Below are 21,583 nucleotides of genomic sequence, written 5' to 3'. Positions count from 1 at the left end.
AAAAGAGATTTAAATTTAAAAAAGATTTAGAAGGACTGCTGTTTTTTTTTCCATCCAGTAGATAATGGGTTCTTTAAAAACAAAAAGCATAACAGAAGGGAAGAGTCACCCTTCTGCTATGGCCTTCCTTAGATATCTTCTTCTGGAAAATCTATAAAAGAGGAATGAATTATATGCTTTAAGGATGCCTTTCATTAGTATAATTAGAGAAGCAATACTGTCTTTCTGCTTCCTTCTTGGCTTGGCTTGCCTGTGAAAGTCACACTAAACTGGCTGCAACTTTGGTCAGTGAGAACATAGAGAAGCTGGATACAGGAAAGACTGGATCACCACATTTTCTAGTAACGTGCTGTTTTTCAACCTTCTTTCTTAAAGAAAGTATACAAATTGCTCCAGGTTTTCAGTGAAGAGTGGTAAGATACAAAATATATTCCTGTTCCCCAGAGGTTAAATTAGTGGGTAGAAGTGTTGTCTGACGACTTACTTGTTTGTAATTGCCAATTAAGGAAAATGAAAGAAATCCTCCTGTTTTGTTTTGAACAACTCTGTCCCCTTTTGAATGTGGGCAGATGTTTACATATGAAAATCAAATGGAAATAAATCCAAGTATTTTAATCTCTAGCAGATAAGTATTTACTGGGGACCCACATTCATTCTATTTCCTCAGCTGTGCTCTTAATGGTATAATGGAACTGTTTGTGACACTAATTGTGGTGAATTTGTTTTTGCTTCAGGTTGACATTTCATAGCACTAAGTGTGAAAAATTACATCCTCAACAAAGCCTTCCTTGGTGGAGCTCTTGGAGACAAGCATTAAGACCTTCTCAGACTACTTAGAGCCCTATGATGGCTGAGTGGTTGCTTCACTCTTCTTTTTGGGTCTTTGACACTTCCCCTGTTCCCATCAGATGCTAATGATAAGATGAACGAGTGACAAATGTAAAGGAGAACCACAAGGGCTACATACTGTTTTTGTGTACATTTAAGTGGCATTATTTAAGCGGCATTATTTAAGCAGGTCAGTTCACTTGGAAATCAAATGAAAATCAAGTGAATGGAGGGTGGCCAGAATAGGTTTATCTATCATTGCTAATCTGGACTAGGCTTTTCTCTCTATTGAAGCTACAAGAGGTCATGTAAATAGGGAATAGTTTTATGTTTTCAAAATGGATATATTCATATACATACATGTATAATTGCCAAGCATGGTGGAAGTTTGTGGAGACTGATTGCCTTGTGAATCAGTAACAATGAAGCCTTGTCTTTGTAAAATTGAGAGCCTTGGATTACAAATCAAAGTAAGTGGGGGCAAACCAAGAGTTAATGTATGGCAAGGTTGTTTAGGATCAAGAGAGCAGTCTGTCTTTTAAAGGAATGCTGGTCTTGTTACTGAGGCAGAGTTTGGTGATACCAACACATGGCACTGCCATGCAGAGAAAAGATAAATTTAGATTGAATGATTTCTCAGTTAAACTGGGACCAACAGGGAGTTTATAATAAAACAATTTACGCTCACTTTGGAATATGACAATGGCAATTTTTCTTGTGCTGAAAACAAACCATTCCTGATGTATGTTTGTGACCCAGCAGGAAGTTTTCTAATGCAGACTCCTTCCACATTTATTCAGTAGCAGACGTAATTTGTCCAACATGTCTAGCAGTATATAATACCATGTATTATTAGTACTGTCACATTTTCCTATGATGCGAAAATCATGGTGAAACATTTAGATTTGTTTGTAATCCCCCAGAAGTGACATATGATCTTCAGCCTTGAAAGTTTAGCTCTTAATGAATTAGAGGCTTAAATTTGCTTCTCTGTTTTTAGATTTCATTGAAAATATTTTTGGTGTAATCTCTAATTCTAAAAAATTTATCAGGTAACATTTTGGCATATATAATAGCAATTTTTTGTTCTTATAAGGTAATGTAAATCAAGAGGGGTTCCTCTGTCTGTGCAGTAAATCAGGGTGAAAGAACTGACTTCCTTTTTATGGGAAATTTTAGTTGCATTTAGAATGCCTGATACTAGAAGATAGTATGAAATAGAATGCCTGAAACTAGAACATATTCATGTTACTTGTGGTTTATTTTAGCTGTGCAACAGGAGGAAATATTGTTAGTATTTCTGATCTAAAGTCTGATATCTCAAGTTTCTGTCTTCTTCAAGATGGATCCAACAAATCCCATATAAGACTGGTACAATCAGGAGAGCAGGGGGTAGAGAATTGCTTGTAAGATCAACTGAACTCTCAGGTGATGTTCAGGATCACTTCAGGTCAGATGGAACTATCATTTCTCCCCAGCATCAGGGAGAGTGAAGCTGAATGATTGCCAAATGCATTAGTAAATGACAATTCTCTTTTTAATTTTAAAATCTTAAAATTTCTGTTTGATCATTAGATATTGCTAAATATATGACAGGTAAATTAAAACATAATTTGCAGATGAATAAAAATGTAAAACTTTAACTTATCTAATTAAAATATAAGCATATATAGAGAAGTATTTGCAGATGCAAGCCATGCACATCATTAGTCTAAAACAAAAGTTGTTTAGATTAGTCCAATTATTAAAATTTAATGCAGTCTTTTTGGAGCCAGACTGTACCTGGTCATTCAGAAATGAAGAAAACTGTGCTCAGGTCTCCAGGAAAGAAATGATTCACCTGTCGTTGGATCCAGTGTAACCAAAGGGCTTGTTCTCTTCTGAGCCTAGGAAAATGCTCTTACTGAGCAGTATGTATTGGGTTATTTGTTGTGTGGGAGAACAGAAATGAGAAAATGACCAACTTTCAGAGCTGCCCAAGTCAGTAGACTTGTCAAGAAAAGAACATGCTTCTTCCTTTCTTAGTGACCTGGGAAGTCCTGGGGATCGCTGCCCAACGCTGTGTCACCATGTCTGTGGGAGTTTGAAGGGCATCGAAGGGGTGGATGAAAACCCAGTTTTTTAATGTAACAAATGAACTTGCAGTTCTATGAGTAAGATTTAACACAAGAGATACTCTCTGGCACATAGCACTGCCTTGGAATCTGCCTGGAAACACCTTCTAGCCATTCATACCTGAAGAACTCCCATTACAGTAAGAAAACGGAGAAGAAATTTTTCTGAATTTCTGTATATTAGATCTTTACACCTCCTACTGTGAGAGAGAATTTCATCAAATGTAGGAGTCTTTGAACCCTTTGTGGCACTTCTGTTTGTCAGAGACTATTCTGCTACATCTGACATCTTCCTTAGGAGGGTACAGTATTTTATTAAACAAAGACTGACTGAGCTGGCTAGCAGTAAAAGGAGTGCAAATGGATATCATATCCCTTTCTACTACTGGAATCAAGCAAAATGATCTAGTATAACTGATTCAGGCTTGCAGACTTGTATAATTTTGTCAGATACCAGCTATCACAAAATAAGAATACTATGCTGTAGACAGATTGCTTTACTGGATAAATCACATACCTTTCCTTGCAGGCTCAGAAACTTTCAAAAATTCCACCCTTCAATTATAAAATCACAGGCTTCTAGAAACAAATTGCTAAATACATCTCCTAGTAGGTGGTCACAGTAGGGTCTGTATTTTTCCTCTGTGCCTGAGTCACTGTAGAGCAGCATCTTCCCTGTACTCCAGGCTGGTATGTGACAATGGGCTGATCCAGTGGTGAGCTCAAATCAAATCCAAATATAGCAACATCTTAATGCTATTATGATGATTACCTCTTTGCAATTGGTATGTCTGAACTCAGCACAAGAACATAACATTCCTAATGAGATATAGCAATAATTTACCTGTCACTAAATGATCTTTTCCCCACTAAATGACAGTGTCTTACCATTACAAACATGTCCTCATTGACTAAAGCACTAATCAATATAGGTCTAGCATTATCATATTGGATATTTATACCAGTTGATAAAGTGAAGAACTTGATCTGGATCAAAACTATTCATATCCTGCTTGAATCCTGGAGGTAGCTAAATCGGAGAGGGTATCTTTTCTCTTTTTTGCCTGTCACACAGGAGCCTTGAACTACTCAGGAAATAAGTGGAGCAAATGAAGAGATTTTTCAAAGGAGACTAGAAGAGTTAGGTATTGCAGTCTAAGTTTCCCTGAGCAGTTCCTTTTAGAATCTCTGAGCCATTGTTCTTGTAAGGCTCAGTTTTAGACTCCCTCTTTAGGCTTTAAACCCACAAATTTATATGGGATTAATTTTAAGCAGGTGATCCTGTGGACTTCGGTAGGGCTATTTAAGCCTGAAGTTTGGCATATGTGTAGGCAGGTTCAGAAACAGAACTGTAGGAGAGATTCCCATTTATTTGGATGGGAGTTTTGCCTAAATGCAGGTTTAGCCCATGTGTTACAAAAGTTATTCTTTGACACTCCAGTTGGACTGTTGTAACTAGGGAGAAGTTAATTCACTGATAAAAATGTCTATTGGAAATTTGGCCTCACTCTTCAGAGGAGAATGTTTTCCTACAGAAAACCTATTCCATTTTTACTAAGATATGCAGAGAATCTTTAAAATGCTAAAACAAGGCTTTGTTCCAAAATGGTCCCTTATTAATATTGAGTAAATGTGTACAAAAAAGCACACAGAAGGTACATAATGTAAAGCAGATGCAAAATATTTCTTTAGTAATATTACTTGAGTATTTTCTGTTACATGACCATGTTTGTATTTGCTTTGTAAGCAAACTGTTTTCATTTGAAAGAAAATCACAACTCATACTTGACATAATTTCTGGTACAACAGAATGAACAAGCTTTTAAAATGCTACATGGAAATAGTTTCTTTACATCACCCCAACAGGTGGACTTAGATAGCTGAAGAAGGTGAGGAAGAAAAATTAAATGCAAGACCGCATCAGTGACCCAAAAGTTTGCTGTATTTCGGTACAGCAACTGATTCTGATACTACAAGCATGTTGATTCAATCCACAGACTAGTAACTAGCATGTAAAAATGAACCATCTCTGAAATATGTAACATTTATGCATAAGCATAAGCATAAATGTCAGAGTTAATTAGCAAAATAGGTGCAGCAACAATTTTACATCTGTGATAGCTGAAATAATTTAATATTTTAATGATGTAATGATGTATACTAAAGCTCCCGTGAGTTTGAAAGTGCCTATTGAAATAACTATTGACAAGTTCTTTTATGTTCTCAGTGCACTACCCGCTCAGCAGTACGCTGTCATTTTAGAGTAATTGCCCAGCAAACTTTTAAAATGCTGTCACAAAAAAATTGCTTAAACAGAGGTAGCTCTTTAATTTGTCTACCACTTTTTCTGTCACTCCTACTGCACTTTATGTTGAGTGCAAGGTTTAGCTGTCACTTTTGAAGTTCTTCCACATACTTTTACAGACTGGGTTGAGGCCATGTTGCCAATTTGTCCTACAATGTTAAGGAAAGTTTTAAATAAAAATATTTTTTTCACGCTCCTTTTACTTGTACACTATAATATAGAAGATTGGAAATTATTCCTCCTATAGTTGGAGGAAACTATTTTGGATATGTAAAACAGAATGAGTTTCACTAGAGATGATGATTTGTCCAAATAGCAGTATGTGTATGTGTGTGTATATATGTGTTTTTATATATATGTATAAAATACAGCTGCTTAAGAATGGTCAGTAGTTGTTGTTCTGTCCAGGTACAGGTTCATAAAATGAAAATTTTTTGTTTATGGAAGATGAAAAGGCTTCAGTGGGAAGTTTGAGAACAACTTACCTCATACTTCAAGTGGCCAGGATGCTCAGCTGGGATGTGAGAGAAGGCTAAAGAAAGAACTAGGATGTGCCTCTGTACACTGTATTTTTGTAGTGCCCACTGATTTGTTCAGATGTGAAACAATAAATCATATGAAAGTTTTGAATTTTCATGAGATGGGAAAACTTTCCTTCACAGTTCTAGATCTAGGAAGTTTCTTGTGCATTAGCTTCTGTTGTATGATGCTGGAGGCAGGAAGGCAAAAATATAATTCCATTTTTTGTACCTCTTCTAAAAGACTTCATTTTCTGTTTGCTTTCTTAGGCAGGCCCTTCCAAGCAATAAAATTCCATGTTATCATTCTCCCAAGGCAGAGTGGAGGTATAAAGCAGCTATGTCAGTCAGCAACTTCCGTACCAAGAAATGGAGAAGAGTTGCTTTAAGGCCACAAGATCGTTATGCAGTCATCAGACTTCCATGGGGTTAGTATTGATCTTTTTTTGATATTCTGAGATCATGAGCAAGAAGTAGGAGGAATTGTCTGGGTCTGTTATCCTTCTTACAAAAGAAACTTAACTATGGCATGTATTGCAGACTCTACAATTGAAATTGAGTGTAAAATTCTGAATTACAGAAACTGGATCAGCTAAATGCTCTTACTGCTAGAAAATGGTTTCTGCTGTCTGAATCCCATCAAAATTGATAACTGTATTAGGATGAAAAAGCTGAAGTTTATTATCACAATGGATCACTTTTTGTTTTCTCATTCCTTAAACAGAATTTTCATATTTAGCTTTCAGACTTTTTGAGGGTAAAATGGGGAAGAAAAAATTACTTCTCCATTTCAATGAAAGAAAAATTGCATTTGATTTTCAACATAATTTAATTCTCTTAAATACATAGTTATAAAAATAAAAATACGAAGAGCCGAGTATGATACATATATTTAAATGATGGAAGAAAACCTTCTTTTAACATACAGAATTACTAACAGTTTGCACATTTGACTGTAGGGGGAGTGAATATTCATAATAGGAGGAATTTCACAATATGAAATGTCAGTAGTTACTGACAATCTGTAGATATCAAAGAATGAGCACTGGCACATTAATAAGGAACTTAAAAGCAGATCCACAGTCTAACATCTTAGTAACTATAAAACTACAACTTCTACATGAGTCATATGTTTGAACTCCAAACTATCTTATAAAATTTAGCTAGAACACATTTTTCTTGACACAAATGAGTATATTAATTTCCATAAGATATTATCTCTTGCCATATATTTAATTCAAATTCTCTTTCTACTCCCACTAAAATAATTGCTTACAACATACTGACTTGATTTTATATGGCTAATTAGAGCAGTGCATGGAAAAAAATAGGTTTGCAGGTAATACTAAAATTAAATATGTTAATCTGTAGCTCAGTGCACACATTTTGTATGAGCTTTAATTTGCTATATAAATTATACTTCTGCGTTTATAAAATGCCCTTGAAAGAATGTCCTATTTTTTTGAATACTAATACCACAGGGAAACAAATATACAAAGCTTTTAGCTATAGGCTATATTTGCATAAATTAAGACAAGTAGGCAGTCTGAATATCCAACTGTAGATATACTTTTAAAAGATATTCTACATAGAGTTGCTAGGACTTTGCGTATTTAAGATTTACGTTTTTTTAACAATGTAGCAGCCTTTCATGATAGGCAAATGAATTTTGAACAATGAGACCTAAATAGTGTAATAAATAGGCTGTGGTTTATCAGCTAGAGCACGGAACAAATAATTCAAAAGGCTCTGAACTCATTTCTGTATGAGCTAGTAGCAAATATCTCCAGTAGCAGTCTGCTTTACAGGTTTATTCTAGAAAAAGCTGGTATGGCTCTCTCAGTGTAGCTGCCCAGTGCAGTGTATGTATTTTGTGACATGACTACAGTGACACGTGCTATTCCCACATAGATTCTGGTAACCTCAGCTAAAAGACTGATCCTCATTGTGCAGAAAACTCTCCTTCTGTGTGAATTCAGTTAATATTCACTAATGATAGGGAGAAGGCAATTACAAAATCTATAATGCAGAGTATGTCCAAAATTTTACTTAAAGGTTGGTATTAAGAAGGGCAAAGGGATATGCATGACCAATACACTTATGTTTTTTTCATAGGCAGAGTGATCAAAACCTTCTCTCCTGTTTAGGCAGTGGTAGTAAATCCAGTATAGGGATCAAATCCTTAAATATGTACAAGAACCTAAATCCTTTCCATCTCTGGCCCAGGAGCAGTATCTCTACTGGAGGTAAATAGCCATGTGTTGTGGAACGAATAGGAAACATCCCTGAAAATGTTTATTTTGAAACAGTGTCTTAATTCATTTTTATTTCCCATGCCTCTGTGTTAGTAATCAAGATCTTGTATGCTTTTGACAGAACAAAGTATCACTGATCAGAAAGTTTTTGATGAATCTATGACTTAGACTTTCAATAGTGTTAAGAGTATTATCATTTGGGCTGTATGTTATCGCTTCCCTTAGCACCTTAAGAGGCAGCAGTATGCACTGAGTCTTCCCACTAGCTTCGCAGTAGAAGAACAGAAAACTCAGAGTTAATTTAACCTTCAGACTGTCAAAGTAAAATAAACAGTATTTTAAATGAAAATAGCTAGTCGGGGAATAGTTCACAGTGAAGAACTTCATTTTTTATTCATTCTCTTCATACAAGGTGAAGATCATACAAGTGAATGTCTAATATTGTTCCTCTGAGGGAGTGTCATTGAAAGTATCACCTAGAATTAATGGTTTGATGATGCTGAACAAGCCAGAGAAAATTGTCCCAGAATGTTTTTTAGTGACACTACTATTTTTGGATGAAGATTTCCCCCCTGGATTTTATTAATTTTATATAATGCTGTTTGTGTGATTAAGTCGTGAATTTAACTTTTTGGCAAAATAACCCTTCAACATCAGCTTTCCAATGAGATTATTTTGGTTGTCCATTGCTACTTGCTGTGATATGGAATTTAGTATAGCGTGACAATAAATCTCCTCATTTACTAGAAGAAAAAAGCACATTACATAAACAAATGTCACCAGCTATGACTAGATACATGACAGTATGAGCCAAAGCCCTAGTTATGAGAATTGGTAGAAGAAATACAATCTCTAGCGATACTTCTGTCAATCTTTAAGCCATGGTCAGAAGTTTATGTGACACCTTTTTATGTCTTCTCCTAGTAACAGCTACTAGACTAGCAATTAAAAAGAAAAAGGAACATTTAAAATATGAAAATTGCCACAAAACTCAACTTAGACAATGTAATGGTGTAATCCCTCACAGAAAGAAGTCTATTCCAAAAGTATGATAGAAGTCCTGTTAGTTGGTCAATTTTTAATTTTTCTTTTTTTTGGAATACGGCAGAACACAGAGCTGAAGTTTACAGTCTTTAGAGCCAGTTAGCATGGAAGGCTATCATATACAATTTCACGATGCAATGAAAAAAAACCAGCTGGAGTGGTCAAAGAAATCCTGTTTCTTAACAAACACATTGACAAGTTAACTATGACTATAATAGAGGGAAACATGGCAGCTGAATGATAGGGAGGGTATGAAAAGGTCTAACACAACTTCCCAGATTGACTTAGCCTAAGAAGACATTGGCTGGATTTACTGAGAGGCTCTGCAGTTAAAACCCACAAACTCCACTCAGGAATGGTAAAAATCAGGGGCAAAGGAAGAATGAGCCCTAATCCTTTCCTCCCATTGCAATGAGAGCTCATACAATCTGTACTGAGAGCAATGTAATTTGCTTCTGCCTGAAAACTGTCAGCTAAGATCAAGTGAAACTTCAAATGGAACAATTTCCTGCAAGAGTTGCTAAATTCTGTCAGTCTTTCTTTGGAACACTGGGGGACAAAACAGGCATATGCTGCAGATCTGTATTTTGGGATGCTCTCTGGGTGGTGTCTATGTAGGTGCAATACTGGAATGTTTTGTGGAACGGAACATGGAATACATAAACATTCTAGGAATGGGAAAGCAGAGGAGAGGGAGAAAGGAAGGAAAAAAAATAGATGTTAATGATAACTGTTCCAGCCTTTTTGAATCACAGGTTTATGAGATACTGCATGGTCTCAGTATCTCTGAATTAGTATCTCACTGAGGTGCGAACTTACTAATTAATTTCTAAACAATATTTTGGATGGAAAGGCAAAGAATTAACAACTCAGTTGTCCATCTTCAAAGATGGAGAATACCCGAACTAAAACATGCGGAGAATAGCAAACTAGAATATTTTTTCTGACTAAGACTACTGTAGGGTGTTAAAAACAATCACAACACTTGCATCTGATACAAGATCCTTTAAATTAATTAGTCAACAATGGTCAGGTCTTAAGTCAATGCACCAGAGTCATTGGACTGAACTGGACTAAATCTAATTATTCCCAGTTCCTGCTGTCAGACAAAGATGTTTTGATAATGACTTCTAACAGAGTAATGATAGTGCTCAAAAAGAGGAGGAAATAAAAGATGATTCTTCAAAATAAAATCAGTTTTATATTAACATATGTATCTAAGAACTGCAAGTACTATGTCTTAAATCAATCAAACATCTGCTTTTTGGTTTTTAAAATCTGTGACTACTATCCCACTGAGCTTCTCCATTTGCTCTGATTGCAAGGAGTATTGTTGAAGCCTGTTGGCATAGTTTTCAAACTTTTCACATTCCAGGGAAGGTCACTGCATTTAGCCCATGCTACACTCTTTTTTCACACACACTGACACTCACTCGCTTCTACTATTGGACATATTTTACACAATATAATGAGTCGTGATATTGGGGCTACAGCAGTTGTTCTGAATTTGTCACACATTGCATCCCACCTTTGGGCCTTGGCTGAAAGAGAGGTCTGTCTGGCAGTGGGAAAAGACAGAATGGAGAGAATCTTGCTTTTAATTCACTAATTCATTTGACCCTTTTTTCATACAAATTGGCATGGTTATCTGCCTTTTCTTCCAAAGCTCACACTCTGCTTTTCCAGATTTAAGGTTCATGTATAATGAGTTTTTTTTATGTCACTTGTTTTTGAAAAATGTGACAAACCCCTAAGTTTTAGGGTTCCAAAAAATTTGGGAAATAAATTAGTTAAAACAACTGGAAATATTTTTAAAAAAACACAACAAAACAAACCCCATACTAATTATGCTTAGTACTGTCAATATGATGAGATACATGCAGATTCCTCAGCTGTGGCTATGGTACAGAAATTCTGGAGTGTGTGATGTTTTAATCTTCAACATGATTTAACTGCTAGAAAATGTGTATTTTTAATATCAAAGTTTTGTTATATAAGCGTAGGAAAATTTTGCAAGCCATCAAACAATTTTTTCTTACAATTGTTTAAGTTAAAAATGAACTAAACTTTTCCCAAAAACTGATCTAAAAAAAATGATTACATTTCTGTTTGAGTCTTTATATGCCAAGTTATAGCCTAATATCAAAGTGTAACTATTTGTCTATTAAGAATTCCAGTAAATCCTCTTTACCACTCTTGGATCAAACAATGAAATGTTTAAAAACCTTTCCTTTTGACTTTGATTCTCCCATCTTTCTATGATTATGACAAGTGATATACCTGTATGTCTGGATTCTGTGCAAAGCAGAATTGTTCAGTGGAATTATTATTTTTGCCTAGATATTTTATTGTGAATATTCCTATGAGTAATCCCAATGACTTAATTTCTTCCTAAATGATTATTTCTAAATGCTTTAAAAGAGCACAGTAGCTGTCTTATAAAAAGATACTGCTTTTGGAATACTTGCCTACTTCCAATGCACAGTGTCCATTGCCAGCCTACGCATCAGCTTTAGAAAGCAGCGTCACTGTTTGCTCAAATTTTTTTTTTCTCTTTTCTTTCAATCTGTGAAAAATCCCAGTCTTGTAAAAAGCACTAATTAATGCCGGTGAAATCTGTGGAGTTGGACCCTCGTGGGAGTAGCTAAATCAGGCCAAACTGAGTATTACGTTTTAAAGTACTATTTTATGGCTACCAGCACTTGAGCCAGATGACAATCTGGCCATCAGTTCATACTTGTGGCATTTGTTCTTCATCTGTGTAGAGCAGGGGCTGCCGTGTGAAGTGTCGGGCCATGCATCCTGCTATGAGGGGCTCCCTCAGTGAGAAGGTTGGGTAGTTATACACATCGCAAGCCTTATTCTGAGGAATAAAGGAGTGTTGGTAGGACTGACAGGCTGCGCTGAAACTGCGGGTGCTCAGCGGCCCGAGCTTGACCTCCATCCTTGATGGGCTCTACCAGGCAATGACACATCGGGACCGTGTCCCCTCACCTGGGCAGCCGGGCACAGCGTTCGCCAGGAGAGGGCTTGGGCTTGCGGGAAGGTCGCAGAACGGGACGCCGCGGTTTGCTCAGGGCAGCCCGAGCGGCAGAGCTTTGTACCAGCCCACGCGGTGGGCAGAGCGTGCGGCCCCCTGCTGTTCCAGCTCGCCTTCGCCCCGGGGCTGCGCGGATGGGAAGCCCCCGGAGCTGTGCCGCAGCCGTGCGGTGCCCTCGGGCTGCAGGCGACCCCACGCCGGGGGTGGCTCCCGGGCTGGGACACGGACACGGACACAGGAACAGGATAGGGACAGGGGCTGGGGCAGGGACAGAAACAGGAAAAGGGGCAGGGGTGGGGTAGGGTCTGGGGCAGGAACAGGGCAGGGACAGGACAGGAACAGGGGCAGGGATAGGGCAGGGACTGGGACAGGGACAGGGCAGGGACAGGACAGGAACAGGGGCAGGGATAGGGCAGGGACTGGGACAGGGACAGGGCAGGGACGGGGCAAGGACAGGACAGGGACAGGGGTAGGGATAGGGCAGGGGCTGGGGCAGGGATAGGGCAGGGGCTGGGGCAGGGACAGGCTGCCGCCTGCTGCCGGCCGCCGCGCGGGTAATCACACGTCCCCCCTCACTGCTGATTTGCAAGAGCAGATTAATCAGAGCGCGCGGCTTGATGAAATTTGCTGTTATTGTGCCCATTTTTAGCAACATCTTTTATTATCTTCATTATTCATTTACAGGGGACCGGCATCAATTATGCAAATGAGTTCACAGACTTTGCAGATTACTTCATTTGCCGCTATTGTTTGTGGAAATTTAATTATTAAATATTATTAAGCTTGCGTTTTCTTCAATTTTCCGAGGCTTAGTTTCATTTGATTTTTCCTCCAGCTGCTCTCGTTTCCTTTCAGTGCCAAAACAGCTCCTCATCAAAGCGGCTCTGGCATGTGAAGACCAAATAAAATCTCCTCAATTTAATAATTTTGATGTTAGTCCCTTGTTCTCAGCTGCTTGCTCAAAGCAATGCAGAGAGAAACGCAGAGCACATTCAATTTAATGAGTAGAAATTGAATTCAAGTTTGTTCGGAATTGACTTCAATTAAGCAGAGTCTTAATGATAAATTAATCTCTTTTCTTTATTCCCTAGAATTTGTTTTTCAAAGTAGGAAATTGGACTACATTGAAAGACCAAATAAAGAATACCAATTTTAACTAGATTATGGAACCGATAGCAAAATTTAATTCTTTATAGTAACGTACTTGGACAAATAGCATTCACTCTATGGCATGTATTATAATTTATATTCATTGTTACCACTCACACTTTCATGGCGTGGATAAAATGGCAGTTGAATTAAATATGGGCCTGTAATAGACTTCAGAGTTTTAATCTTTATTAAGAAACTCTAATTGAATGCATAATTAGCTTTTCAGGGTCTAGGAAACTAGGTTTAATATCTATGTGGGCTGAAAACATAGATCAGGCATTTTTTTAAGAGCATTTTTTAGGAGTTTGGTTTTTAGGAGAAATTATCTTGTAACATGGCTTGTCTAAAAAGCCACATTTTAACTTCATTGCAAGAAGCAATGAAGGAGGAGCAGTAGCAAGCTTTCTTTGTGCCCCTTTGAATGCCCAAACACAGCCCTTCCTGTATTCTGGGTCAATAGTGAGCAACCTTCTTTCATTAGAGCAACTCAACATACCTTGTGCCTGTCCCCATTGAAACACATAGACAAAAGAAGCCAATGCTTATTAATAACTGAATAACTGCAATGGGACTGTGCCCTTTTCCTCCTGTGTTACGATTCTACCACACTTGGTCACCTTAGTACCTTCATTATTTTCCTCTATATTGTTCTTGTGGTGTGACCACCGCAAGCTCTACATTTTGCTATTTCAGAGAGCAAAGTATTTTTTCAAGAGTGGAGAGTGATTTGAGTGCCTGCTCCAGGTTTTCAAAGGTGATCAAGTGTCTTTATGATATCTTAAGCTGGTCATCTCATGCCATTGATAGTTTTTGGAACTTTGATTCTTTAACCCTCTACTCGATGGAAAAAATCTGTTTTGCTGTTTATGATTGAACCTATAAGATGCTCATTAGATGAGGGATACTTCAAGCCAAACTCTGTCTCATATATAGTTATATTTATGTTTAAAATTAATAAAGTATCCACCCATACTAGCATTTTAGAACCATTATGCAAACATGCTGTCCAGTGATGTCTCAGGTATGGAAGTAATTTTTACTAAGATTATTACAAATTCAGGGAGGTGTCAAATTCTGTGCTTTGGTACTTCAATGAAGAGAGTGGGTAAGTTTGACCAGCTGAGGATCCTTCAGTCTTCTGCTTTACCCATACGTAAATTCTTTGGTTCCCAGGCCCTGAGCAAAGGTATATATTGCTTTTTAAGTAAGAAGTAATAAATTGAACAATTTCCTTTAGATTCCTTTTACGATCTGCACTGGACTTGTGAGCACCTCCCGCTGTGTGTCCAGCACTGGTATGTTTCTGTTTCCCTGGAGTTTCCTGTTATGTTTTCTTGGTGTAAAGGATCAAGACCCTGGAACACAATTGAAAATATTTATTAAGGCAATATGTTTGTTTTTACAGATCTGGGAAATTAAGTTTATTGCTTTAAGGATACCCATGTTCTGAAGTGTATGAGGCTCCAAAGATTTGTTTCAATTTTCTGAGTGAATTTTTCTGTAAATATTCTTATCTATTTGGAAATGGGATCCAAGTTTTTCTAGAAGTGATAGAGAAAGGTTTGTTAATCTGAACTTCCTGTTTAGTTCAGAGGTATGGTTTAGTGGTGAACATGGTGGAACTAGGTTGGACTCAATGATCTTAGAGGTCTTTTCCAACCTTAATGATTTTGTGATTCTATGGTTCTGTATTTCAGATCTGCAGTTATTTAGAATGAGATGGAGTAAATGTTTTTTACAAGAAACTGCAGTTGCAGTTCATACATAGCTGTGTTGTTTCATGTAGAAATCAGTGCCTGTGTTCCAATAGACATAGACCAGACTTATAAAAACAGTACAGTGCTGACAGTCACAGAAAGCCTTATAGAGGTGAGAGATGTCAAAGCTCCATCAGTCTTTGGAGTCTACATGTCTGATTGAACCGGTTTTTAGGGATGACACTGTAGGCGTCACACACACGTGTTCCAACAATTGATTACATTATAAAACATCTACGAAGAAGTCATTAAGGTAGTGGTCCTGTTAGAAATACCTATACTATAATAGCACTGTGGTACTCCATATTCCCTAGTATATCACTGATTCTCAGTGCACAAGCATTAAAGGCTTTTACTGCATATAGATCTCACAAGTTCACTTTAAGGTCTGACCATTAAACCACGCTGCTTCCACCTATTTGTCATCATTTGCAGTAATGGTTCTGTAGTTCAGTGCCTGCCTTCTGCAGTCCCAGTGTTGTCTGATTAGACTCTTGTTGACACCTGTGCAGATCACATTGCCATCTTTTCCTTTCATCTGAAAAAGCCCTACAGGGCCCTATATGTGGTTCAGTGAAACAGTTTCTCAAAGTTACTTGTCTTATGTACAAAGGAAGACCCTATGTCAAAACAGCTTTTTTTATAAAAAACTTAAACTGACTTTCCCCCTCTCAGAACTGGATCTGATCTCAGTGAGTGTGCCCTTTCTTTTGCCTTCTACATTTTCCCAGAAAGTTTGGCTTTTTTGAATCTCTATCAGACAGAAATGGGATGACTCCATAAGGAAAATTCAGCCAAGGCAGTAACTTTCTTGGAGAGAAAAGGAGCCATAAGAACAATTTCAATTATGAGTATATTCTGCGTCTGAGCCACAGAAATACTGTGTATGTATTAATATGCCTTTTAAAACAGAAAATTGAATGTTTTTGCAAGGGACATTTGTGTCAGTTTTGGCTATGCTAATGAGTATAGTAACTAGTAAATTATGTAGCCTGGCTGGAAGCTCAAGTTCCCTACTTCTCAGAGATGGGTGAGGCAAAATACTGGAAAGGGAAATAATTTGTTTCATCAAGAAAGATGTAAGGGGGAAAAAATTACCTTCCTTAAATTATCCTTTACCAGTATGGAAGAGCTCTAGTTTGTTAGTATTTGTGCATCTGCACTGCAAATAATGCCCCGCTTCTGACAGTACTATAGTTATTACATATTCTGAGTTCATTTTCTGGAGATTTCAAAATAATAAATTTCCTACCATCAAGATTGTACAGCTTTCTGTAATCTTTTCTTACGGGACAGTATTGTTTTCAGTGCTGCTCTTTTCTACTCCATTGTTTTTGTTCACACTCCTTCAACAGCCCTGATGGTAAATGCATGAGACAAGAGTAAGGTTAAGTATTCAAAAGGTAAGAAATATCACACTTATACAATCTCTCCAAGAAGCAACTCTTGTCTACGTTGTCAGTTACTATTTCTGAAGTACAATTATTACATCACTTCAGATAATGTTGCATTTTGTGCTGTTGAACTTTGTATGTGCCAGAAAATCTGACAAATCAGTTATTTGTCTCAGCTTTTCAATGTGCATGAGCCAAATCTGCATGTATAACTACAGCAATCTCTAACCACAGGTCTCTATTCTGTTCTCATGGTCAGGGGCAAAGCGTGAATTTGCTTATCCACCAACCTTTGAGTACTTCCTAGTGAATAACTCCATAAGTCACAGCCACTTTGCAGGTTTGTTCTACATTGCAGGTATGATCATCCATATTTCAAGCCTGGCTGATAATCTGGGTAGATACATTGAATTAACTTTCTAGGACAAAACAAAGCTCTATTCTGGATGTATTTTTCATTTTCCAGGATTTGAGAAAAAATTCTAGAATTTTTTTTTTCCAGCTAAATATCCAGTGTTATTTGTTGGTCATGGGCTGGCCACTGTTGTTTCACAGTTTGGCTACTTGTCAGATTCATAAACAAGCTTTAAAAAACTGTGAGATGTGACTTGCTTTTTTAGGATACCTGTACACACAGCTAAGTTAGCTTCAAAATGAAATCTCATTTCAAAACTGAACTGAAGGCAGCATTGCTGCTGCTTAAAACAAACAAGTCTATAGTATATGACTGCTGACTAAAATAATAAAATATTTACTGAAGAAAGATGAGAATTTAATCACATAGAAGTCTGTGGTAAATACATACTGGGCCATTATGGCAATTTAAATATATGATATTACATGTGTCTCTGTGGGAGAAAAAGTATAATATTGACATATAAGTGATTATGTAATTAGACTGTACTGTAAAGTATACACAGAAGGGGTAGAGCTAAAAAGATTTAGAGTTTCTGGGCTGTCATGTGACATTCCAAAAATGTTTCTTGAAAAATCTCCAAGTTGAATATCTTTTACTATACAAAGAAAAATTATTAAAAAACAAAGTTCCGTTATGTGGAGTTAGTCGTATCACTGCTAGAAGGCTTGATTTCATGGACTTCAAGAACAACTTTCCCTTTTCTGTAAAATTTGATATAGGTTTTATTGCAAAAAACCTGTGCTTTTTGTGGAAGCTTATTTCAAACCTTCTTCAGTAAGGAGCTTTCTTTATGCCGGGCCTTCTCTTGGAAGATGTGGAAGAGAGCTGTTAAGAAAGTATCCACTTGAGGAGAACCAGTTTTTGTGTGGATTGAAGTCTTGCCTAGAGATGGGAACAAAAATCCGGCCTTTCAGCCCTAGTGAAATACTGTACTTAAGATGGAGTGAGAGAAGTGGGACTTCTGCAGCTGTGACATTGTCAGGGCTTTCTCTGTGCACAACCCTTTGGATTCCTGTGATTCTGTTTTTGATTGAGATCATTACCCTCTGTATGGTTCACGGACTGTGTACGCTTGTCTTAAGGTGCACAATGGCTGAATTCTGCTTTCCATTATGCTCTTCTAAACCAAAAGCAGTACAATTAGTTTTACTACTGATTTCAGCTAGCATAAGCAAAAGCATTTCCCCTGAATAAAAATTTGTGGCCCACTTGGAAGCACTTCTTAAACAGCACTATATAGAATAAATTCACATTTTTCTCTGCTGCCCATAGCTCTGTCCTGAGAAATAATTTTAGTTGTAGCACATGCTGGAGTATCACTATTGTATCAAGAGTCACTGGAGACCTCATCACTCTCTACAACTCCCTGAAGGAAGGTTGTAGCCAAGTGGGGTTTGGTCTCTTCTCCCAGGCAACTATCAGTAAGACAAGAAGGCATGGTCTTTAGCTCTGCCAGGGGAGGTTTAGGTTGGATATTAGGAAGAGAGGGTAATCAGGCATTGGAATGGGCTGCCCAGGGAAGTGGTGGATTCTCCATTCCTGGAGGCTTTTAAGATGAGACTGGATGTGGCACTTAGTGCCATGGTCTTGTAACCACGGTGGTGTTGGATCAAGGGTTGGACTTGGTGATCTCGGAGGTCCCTTCCAACCTGGCTGATTCTATTCTAGGATTCTATGGAATGAAAATTTGCATAACGGAGGCATCCCTTGTTCTTTAAAGTGATTACTTATTGTTGGTTTTTTCATCTCTATTCTTTTGATAGTTGTATTTAAAATCACTGTTTTCATTGTTTGTATCAGATGTCCACATTGCAAGTTATATTTTGTTATTGCTACTGCTAGGTTTCTTTCACCTTGCCCTGGAGCATCTTCCCTTCAGGAGGTAGGATGTGAGACTAGAAACTCTTACATTAGATGGGATATGGTTGTATTGCCCCAGGGATGCAGAGCTGAAGTACCAAAGGAACAAATTAACAGGATGTCACATTAAAATAATTTTTCAACTGTAATTTAGGTAACTAGTTTAATGTGAATTAATTTAGGAATACTTAAATATAACATAATCACACCTAAATGATGTACAATATCAACAATAATTAAGGTAGAAAAATCAAATTTATGTAAAAAGAAGTCTAGACTTTCAGTATTTGTACACCTCAAATACATCTGTTGAAAGAAAGCAGAGTCAGAAGGGAATGCTTTTAATTCCAAATCATCTAGTAAACATATTACCAGGGCTGGTCAAGCCCTACCATCCACTTGAGAAAACTGTTGAATTTCTGATAAGCACTAAAGCAGTGTGACCACAATCTGTAATTATTTCTGAAAATATGCATATTTTCAGTGTGTTTTTAATACATGTGCTCTGGTTCTATTTTATAAAACGTTTAGCAAATGGTGCAGTACCTTTTGGCATGGATGTTTTAACTGCAAAGCAAGTTTCAAGGGTGAAATGCAGAGAAGTGCCAGAAGAAAAAGAACATTTGAAGCTGATGATGTAACTGAAATTGACTAAATGTATGATTAATAATGTGGAAAAACTAATTTTCAAATGGTTTGTTGAAAAGCAAGGAATTACATTTATTGTAATAGGTCAGGTTACCCTGGAAGTGTTAACACTATTAATTCAGCCTGGAAATAACAAAAATATCTATTTTCATTTTCCCTGTGAACAGATTTCTTCCACTTGTTAATTTCCTTATAAAGAAAAAAATCCTGTTTGTCCATCCAGGAACAAAATTCCTTAGGAAAGTGTCAGTGGTCAGTACTCTGTACTGTTTCATCTTACTGCAATACAATTTTAAAAGTTATTATTTGATTAATGACTTCAGTGACTAGTAAATCATTTTTATCATGAAGACCTAAAGTGAAAACTCCAAATCAAACTTGGTAGGTTTTGATGGTACATGAAAAATCAAAAATCACCCATAGACTGATGACAACTTGCTATTTGAACAAATGAGCAATTTTTTTAAAGTTTTAAGATTTAAGGCTATAGGTAGTGATTGCATTCCATTGTATAGCTTCCTGGCAGTTTACCTAATTTTAGTAGTTCTATTATATTGCATGGAATAGACTCAAGCAGTTTCCTGTCCGCAAACTTTCTCCCTGTAACTGAGCACTGAGTTGCCTGAAATACAAGCTATTGACACATCAGAGGAACAGACAGGTGTTTAATCAAGACTCTGCTTAGGTGACAAATGAACCACTGCAGAATATAACTTACTACTCTGTGTAGTGAATCTTAATAGAGAAAATTCAGCTCTGTGCCAAAATTTTCATCATGTGAACTTTTGGATTCAGAGTGTTTCCAAAACTCTGCTTAATTGGTGAGAGAAATTCAACACTATGCATGAACATCAGAATGATTTATAGCCTATTCAACACTACTAGCATGGTAGTTTTGCAAAGGATGAGATCATAAGCAAGCAGAGAATTTGTCCTAATTAAACTATATATGTATACTGTGCCTGATATGAAAAAAACCCAGAAGTAAACTAAGGGAAGTAATTATTAGGTTCTGTTCCACAGAAGCTCATTTTGTTTGCTGCTAATGTTCATCTTATGAATGCTGTTGAGAGATCTATCCTTAAAATACCTGCTAAATAAAAAGAGGAAAGAAATTATTACTTGAACTTTCTTAGACCTCATCCACAAGCTCTTTTAAAGAAAATGTAATGGAATGAGGAAAACTAAGACAATGGGTGAAGAAAACATGAGTCAGATTAAACAGGAGAGAATGAGTTGGAGAATGTCAGCAATGGAGACTTCTGCTGAAGCTGCCACTCCTATTTACATTCATGGAAGTGTGTTGTGGTTTAACCCAGTAGGCAACTAAGCCCCACACAGCCACTTGCCCACTCCCTCAGTAGCAGGATGGGGGAGAAAATCAGAAAAGTCAGAAAACTCGTGGATTGAGGTAAAGACAATCTAACAAGTAAAGCAAAAGCTGTGCACACAAGCAAAGCAAACCAAGGAATTAATTCACCACTTCCCATGGGCAGGCAAGTATTCAGCCATGTCCAGGAAAGCAGGTCTCCATCAGGTGTAATGGTTACTTGGGAAGACAAAAAGCCATAACTCCAAACATTCCCCTCTTCCTTTTCTTCCTCCAGATTTATATGCTGAGCATAGTGCCATATGGTCTGGAATGTGCCTGTGATCAATTGGGGTCAACTGTCCCAACTGTGTCCCATCCCAACGTCTTGTGCATCCCTGGTCTACTCCCTGGTGAGGTGGGGCGAGAAGCTGAAATGGCCTTGATGCTGTGTAAGCCCTGCTAAGCGATAACTAAAATATTCCTGAATTATCAACATTATTTCCAGCACAAATCCAAAATACAGCCCCATACCAGCTACTGAAGAAGAATAACTCTACTCCAGCACAAACCAGTACAAAGTGTCAGTTTGCTGTGACCATGGGATGATGTGTACAGAGAGCAATAAGGTTGCCCTGAAGTGCATTTCCCACATAACTGATAAAACATAAGTCTTACTAAGAAAAGGAAGTATCAATCCATGAGCTTTTCTAGTGCTCTAGTGCAGTATGTTTTCTCCTGTCAGGTGACAAATGGAAGTATGTGCGTGTCTAGGTACAGCAGTGTCTCTGAGGTGAGCCATCTCAAAAGAGAACAGATTGGTGGAAGTGCTACATTCTTCTCCTCAAAGGAAGAAGCACCCATTGGTGCTGAGTATCTCTAGTTAGTTAACAGGAAGCTCGTTCAGAGGATGTCTGAGTCAGCTGTCTTTTAAGCCTGCT

General features: G+C 37.5%; 1 protein-coding gene across 1 annotated transcript in view; it reads left to right on the top strand.

Moving 5' to 3' along the window:
- LOC113972788 overlaps positions 1-21,583 on the top strand; it is a 115,077-nt gene that overhangs the window by 36,576 nt on the left and 56,918 nt on the right. Inside the window, exons 5-6 of the mRNA XM_027694198.1 lie at positions 6,036-6,193; positions 7,913-8,011. Of these exons, the coding sequence (XP_027549999.1) occupies positions 6,036-6,193; positions 7,913-8,011 (257 nt within the window). The remainder of the gene's footprint in view (positions 1-6,035; positions 6,194-7,912; positions 8,012-21,583) is intronic.

Source organism: Neopelma chrysocephalum, unplaced genomic scaffold (assembly GCF_003984885.1).
Source record: "Neopelma chrysocephalum unplaced genomic scaffold, ASM398488v2 Primary Assembly neopelma1_97, whole genome shotgun sequence".
Taxonomy (NCBI): Eukaryota; Metazoa; Chordata; class Aves; order Passeriformes; family Pipridae; genus Neopelma; species Neopelma chrysocephalum.
This window is presented reverse-complemented; position numbering and strand designations above follow the sequence as displayed.